This window comes from Myotis lucifugus, unplaced genomic scaffold (assembly GCF_000147115.1).
Source record: "Myotis lucifugus unplaced genomic scaffold, Myoluc2.0 scaffold_247, whole genome shotgun sequence".
Lineage (NCBI taxonomy): Eukaryota > Metazoa > Chordata > Mammalia > Chiroptera > Vespertilionidae > Myotis > Myotis lucifugus.
In genome coordinates, this window is record NW_005871295.1 from 1,518,960 (window position 1) to 1,525,704 (window position 6,745).

General features: G+C 50.1%; 1 protein-coding gene across 1 annotated transcript in view; it reads right to left on the reverse strand.

Annotated features, from left to right (window-relative positions):
• Window positions 1-5,155, reverse strand: part of CFAP221 (cilia and flagella associated protein 221) — an 87,657-nt gene extending 82,502 nt beyond the window's left edge. Inside the window, exons 1-2 of the mRNA XM_023762517.1 lie at window positions 5,017-5,155; window positions 1,749-1,849 (exon numbers count right to left, since the gene is read on the reverse strand). Of these exons, the coding sequence (XP_023618285.1) occupies window positions 1,749-1,849; window positions 5,017-5,155 (240 nt within the window). The remainder of the gene's footprint in view (window positions 1-1,748; window positions 1,850-5,016) is intronic.
• Between the last annotated feature and the right edge of the window lie 1,590 nt (window positions 5,156-6,745).

Below are 6,745 nucleotides of genomic sequence, written 5' to 3' on the forward strand. Positions count from 1 at the left end.
ATACCAACAGAAAGCAGACTGTAGCTGCCTAGGTGGGGGTGGAGTGGTAGGGTGATGAGGAGAGTGAGGGGGCTAGGGATGGGTGGTGAATTGTTTATTCATCATAAACAATGAATATTTATGAATGATAATCATTTTAGATCTATCCTACTATAATCTAGACAGCAAACCTAGTAACCAGGAAAAGTAAGCCCCAGAATGTATTCTTGACCGTCGTCTTTGATGCCATGTTCTAAGGAATGTGCCCCTCTAGGCTGATGGGTGAAGTTCCTAGTCACAGATTCAAATCCGAATCCTTTTCCTGAGAGGAGACCCTTGGCACCTAGCAGGTTCCTCTCCTGATCTACCCTCTCTCCCCACTTCAATGCATAAGGACTCATGGAAACCGCCCCTCTGCTCACTGGGGGCTATGATGAAACCTACCCCACTCCCTGAGGAGCTTCACCATTGGTCAGTGTCTCTCAGATTCTCCTCACTCAGAGCATCTAACACAGCAGTCAGAATTCTATCTTAAAACGATCCATGTGAAGACATGGCTTTTGCCCTGGCCGATGTGGCTCAGTTGGTTGGGTATTGTCCTGTGCACCAAACGGTTGCCTGTTCGATTCCCAGTCGGGGCTCATGCCCATGTTGTGGGCTCAATCCCGGCTGAGGGGAGTGCAGGAGGCAGCCAATCGATGTTTTGCTCTCACATTGATGTTTCTCTCTCTCTGTCCCTCTCCCTTCCTCTCTCTCTATAAATCAATGACAAATCTTTTTTTAAAAGACATGGCTTTTAAGAATTCACTACATTTAAAAGAAGAGACTCTTGTGGTGGCTGGGGACAGGGCCAGAGGTGACATCACACAAAGCCAGTTCTCAGAGGGCCCACATGAGCAGAGCCCACCTCCGCCCACTCCAGCACATGCTCAGAGGCCTGTCTGGCTCAGTTCCAAGGCCCAGTGGAGTGATTCTCATGTGTTGCTCTGTGTGATTTCAGGGAACTGTGCTGGGGGCAGATCTGAATGTTTGGGTCCCCTTTGGTATGGGAGTTGGGAATGCTGTAGTCACCCATAACCCACTCTAGTCTGAACATCCAGGTCACTGGAGAGGACACAGCAAGGACTGGTCCTCGGTGTGGCTCTGTGGTGGACTGCAGTCACTGCAGGCTCCCGCTGTCCCTTTCGAGGCCTGTTCAGTGGAGCTGGCCCCTGCCGTCCAGGTCTGGCCAGAATGACTGATTTAGGCATGGGCATATGACCTGGGCAAAGGAAACAGGACCCTGGCCGGGGCCTCTTAGGGGAGGAACCTGCTTTCTGTGCTGGGGTAGACACCATCGGGCAGGCACTGGCTTGGAGGAAGGCAGCCTAAGAGTCTGCCTCCACCACTTCGCAGCTCAGTGTGTTTGAGCCAACTGTTTAACCTCTGGAATCTTGGGTCCGCTTGTATATAGAGTAACATTACAGCACCCACAGAGCTGGTATAAGGACTGAATTGCATTTTGAGGGACGCAAAGCATAGTCCCCTGCCTCTAGGAGTCACTCAGCAACGACACCTACATGTACAGAGTGCTGGGAGGAGCCGCTGGCACTGGGGCAGCAACGGGTCCAAGGACACGTGCAACCTCAGCATCTCTTGTCCTTGAACGACCTTTCTGGCCCGATTTACACCTGCACTTCCGCTGCTCTTTAGGTGAATGAGTACTATGAATGCAGAGAATTCACATCGTTCATTGTTATGATTAATTATTCCGCTTACACAGCACCTACCAGAATCTGCTGCTGTTGTTTTCCTACTTGATAGCCTCCAAAATGCAGGATGCCAGGCTTTGCTTGTAAGACCTTATTGTTCAGAAGTTTTGTATAAACCTCTATAAAAACAATGCAGATAAGTACATCGTGAGATGAGACATAAAAGAAAATATTAAGTGAAAACAGATCCTATGAACACGGCTCTTTTTAGTTAAGGACATTTCCAGCACATGAAGGCTTCAGCTGGAGGATAGAGCTGTCAACAACATGAATGGTCTGTTTCAAATAAACTGTCGCGCCTCTCCTACTTTTACACATGACTTGGGAGAGATCATCATCACAATATAAATCCATGTGTATCATTTGTTACCTATTAAAATAATGTGCCCTTTCCCAAGCCAGTTCGGCTCAGTGGATAGAGCGCTGGCCTACGGACTGAAGGGACCCAGGTTTGATTCCAGTCAAGGGCCAGTACCTCGATTGCAGGCTTCTCCCTGGCCCGGGCCCTGGTCAGGGTGCATGCAGGAGGCAACCAAACAATGTGTTTCTCTCACATCGATATTTCTCTCTGTCTTTCCCTCTCTCTTCCACTCTCTCTAAAAATCAATGGGAAAATATCCCTGGGTAAGGAATAAAAATAAATAAATAAATAAATAAATAAATAAATAAATAAATAAAATAATTTGCTCTTCACATTTTGTACAAGTCTCTGCAGTAAAACGTGCACACGCCCGTCTTTGGGTGCTTATTGTGCAATGAACGCTCAGTTTAAAGAATCTAAACACCGTTTAATTGTGTTACTGCGTATTTAACTGTTATTGTTTTCCTCTGAATAGAACTACAATGTGACACAGAGAAATCTTTTTTAAATGGATGTTACACAATATCTGTTATTTGATGTAATCTTAAAGCTCTGAATAATCATCGCTCTGGACAGTAAAGTCTCAAACTATCACTGTAATATAAATACCTCCCTCCCCGCCCCCCCCCCGCGCCCCTCACACCCCCAGTTTTGAAAGGAAGGTTAAAACTGCTGTGCTCACAAAAGTGCCCGGATCTACAAAACTCCCTGGCTCCTCATGCCGGCACCAGTGAGGTGTGTGGAGGTCACCGAGAACCCACTCCACCATAGCTCCCATGCCTCCTGTGCCTTAAGCCAGGCGTGCATTTGCAATCTCACTCCACCCCTCCGAGGCAGGCATTATCTCCATTTTGTAGCTGAGAGCTGAGTGAGACTCAACAAGATTAAGCAACTTGCCCACAGCTGATAGTTAAAAATTAAGCCTAGCCCTGACCAGTTTGGCGCAATGGACAGAGCGTTGGCCTGCGCACCGAAGGGTCCTGGGTTTGATTTCTGGTCAAGGGCACATACCTCAGTTGCAAGTTCAATCCCCCACAGTGGTCGGCAAACTCATTAGTCAACAGAGCCAAATATCAACAGTACTTCTTCAAAATAGACTTGCCCAGGCCGAAAACCGATTTCTGCGCATGGGCCACGAAGTTTCAATCACACTGTACGCGCGCCCGCACGTGGTATTTTGTGGAAGAGCCACACTCAAGGGGCCAAAGAGCCGAATGTGGCTCGCGAGCCGCAGTTTGCCGACCACGGCCCCAGACCAATCAATGTGTCTCTCTCACATCAATGTCTCTCCCTCTCTCTCTTCAGCCTCTCTCCCTTCCTTCTCTCTTTCTAAAAAAAACCAATGAAAAGAATATCCTCTGGTGAGGATTAAAAAAACAATTTAAGCCCAGGTCTGTGTTATTCCAACCACTAAACTGCCTCAATATGAAAGCACTGCCCAGTTTTTTTTTTTAAAAAAAAAATAAATGATCACCTTTCAACTTTGGCCATCTCCCAGTCCTGTGCGCCATGGACACCCTGATCATCCCTTCGCCCACTGTGATTCCAGCGTTCACCTCAAGTGGGTGTGGCACGTTTGGTGTTTCTGCTTCTCACCAGGCGAGCTGCTGCTGTCATCAGCTTTGGGCCAAACTGAAGGCTGGGATGGGGTTAGGATGGGATTTCAGGGGGACTGACCATCTCTGCAGGTTGTTGGGTAATTTGTAGGTATTGAACTTAACATTCCTTGATAATTTCTTTTTAACACTGAAGGTTTTGTTTTTGTTTTTAGGGCCACAAAATACATGTAAATGAGCATTTTTCTCTTCAGACCCAGAAATAGTCAAGTTCTACAATGACAAAAGAGCCACACCAACTACTACATCCCCAGCATTCGCAGTGGGCCTGGAAAGACAAGGGGAGGCAACCTAGTGTGATGGTAGGAAGCTGGACACGGGGCTGCAACAGCTGACACTGACTCCACTTTGGGGAACTCACCTGACCTCTCTGAGTCTCAGCTTCCCCAACACGAACATGGAAATAGAATGTTGATGTCATGCAGATTAAGTGAAAATAATGCAGGCAAAATGCTTTAGCATTTTACTTAGTAGCAATAGGATTTACCAGGCTTTCCCAGCTAAGAGATGTGCAGGGGAAAAGGCAAGACGTTACAAAATGCCGAGGTGTTGGAGGCAATGTATGATGGAGGGGCTGGAGCTGGGGATGGGAGGGGCGTGCACGGGGATGGTGCAACTTCAGACCAACAGCAAAGAGGGCCAAATGCCAATCGGAGGAGTTGCCACTCTGTCCAGTCTGCAAGGGGAGCCTCTCAGAATATTCCAGCAGGTCGGGGGCAGAGGCCAGCCAGGGTTCCACAAAGGAAACTGGCTGGGGTGTGCAGGGTGGTCTGGGGGAGAGGGTGGCAGCGTGGGAAGCACTGCCATAGCCCGGGGACCTGCTGAGGACCGCAGACCAGGCCGCGGGGACACAGAGGAAAGCTATTTGAGGAAGTGGAAGCAATAGAACTTGGTGACTAATTCACACCTCAAAAATCTATCAGGTCAGTGGACCTAAATAGGGCCATTGTTCCTAATAAAAACTCTTCTGCGCCCAGAAAATGATCTAGAGTCAGCGGTTCTCAACCTGTGGGTCACGACCCCTTTGGGGGTCGAACGACCCTTTCACAGGGGTCACCTAAGACCATCCTGCATATCAGATATTTACATTACGATTCATAACAGTAGCAACATTACAGTTATGAAGTAGCAACGAAAATAATTTTATGGTTGGGGGGTCACCACAACGTGAGGAACTATATTAAAGGGTCGCGGCATTAGGAAGGTTGAGAACCACGACAAATCAGCACCAAGCACCCACTGCCCCTCCTGGGCCTCGGAGCCTCTGGGAGGTGTGAGCTGTAAAGCAGATCTGCTCGTAGCCGCTTACTTGATTCTAGCAGGTGGTTGGGCACTTCTCTTCTCTTCTTGGGCTCCTCCACGAGGCTCTTCAAAAGGAGGGGCGACACGTCATTACATGGTTCCTCCACAGTCTTCAGTTCTCTGCCGGGGGTTTTCACTGCTGCCATTTTATCATGAAAAATGGAGTGTTCTTCCTAGAGCCGAAGGTCATGTCCTGAGAAGAACATAGTAGCAGGACAGTCATCCGTGAGAAACCACACACATTTGTCCTCAGCCCTTGGCAAGTGTACCCCTGGCGTCACTGTGTGCTGGCCCTCCCGGCCTCTGGTCTCTGCGGCCACCCCGTTCCCACACACGGCTGTCCCATTAATCTCCTTGCATCACACATGCAGCCAGTATCGTGCCAGTGCTCAACACCCTTTTGTGTCCTAACTCTCAAGAGCTTTTTCCAAAACGTAGTCCTGACATGTTTCTTGCGCTGTTAGTAGAGGCGAGTGACAGCAAAGTTAAGGGCCCTCACAGTTGAGTAAGTTTGGAAAATGCTGAAGTAAACAGTTAAACAGGCCTGTTCTTTCTGAGGTTTCTCCCAAGCAGATTCTCAGATATGACCATGAAACCCTTTAATCTTGGAGACACTGTGAGGACACAGGCATTTCTGAGCTGCCTTCCTGGGCTGCTCTCTGCGGCAACGAGGAGGGGGAGACGCCACAGCCATCCTCTGCCTCCACTGGCCCCTCCTAGGAGCTGTCTGAGAAGCCAGGAAGGGTCCCGGGCATGTCACACCCTTTGCCAGTCTTGCCTTCCCTAACACAGTCATTTCAAGTCCCACCTTCTTCGTAAAGTCCACACGGACCCCAACACTCTAACATCCGTTAGCAACGACTGCCTCTCCTCCTCATTTGGCATTAACAATTTATTGCCCTGGCTTCATTCAGAATGTCCGGTTCGAAGTGGAAGCTACACAAAACACAATGTATTGCCCTGTAATGGCACCTTACAAACCCCACACATCTCTGTATTTTCCCAGCTAAGTGTCTAACCCGGGGCCTTGTACAGACGGGGACAGCTCTGTGACGGCCCTGAAATTGAATATAAAATCGCGTATGGATCTCTATGTCCTGTGTGTTTGGGTGGTGGTTGTGTTTTTGAGAAGGTTCATAACTAGATCCCCCAAAAGTCCCCGGCATTGAGCAAAAGGAGGCTGACTACCCTGAGGTGCTTAACAACCACTTTCTGAAAGAAGTTGCTCCTTTCCCCTCACTGGCCATCCGGCTCCCTGGCATCGCTGCATCCCCGCCCTCGGCCCAGCCGCCACCTCACCTGCTTCAGCCCTGACACCTCCCATACTCCTCCTCCCGACCCTTCTCCACCACAGTTCCCATTAATCTCCTCGCATCACACATGCACCCAGATACCTGAGCAAACCGTCCTCCGCTTCACTCACCGCCAGATGACCCTGTTTCCTTTTGCACAGCCCCCCCCGCCCCCCCCCCCCGCCGCCCTGGGTCCCCTCCCGCATCCTCCCGGCAGGCCCTCTCCTCCCTGCCAAACGCCGCTCCCTCCGCTCGCTTTACTCCATCCCCTGCTAGGGGTTGGGATGGACCCTCGACCCACGGCCCACCACGTTCCCACTAATCCTTTAGGCCCGGCCTCTCCTGCGACCCAGCCCAGTCTGACTTGCGGCTGGACACCGCCAGGGGTTCAACTGCCCCAGCAGCTCGGAGGCCCCCCGCCCAAGTCCCAGGGCGGCTCACACT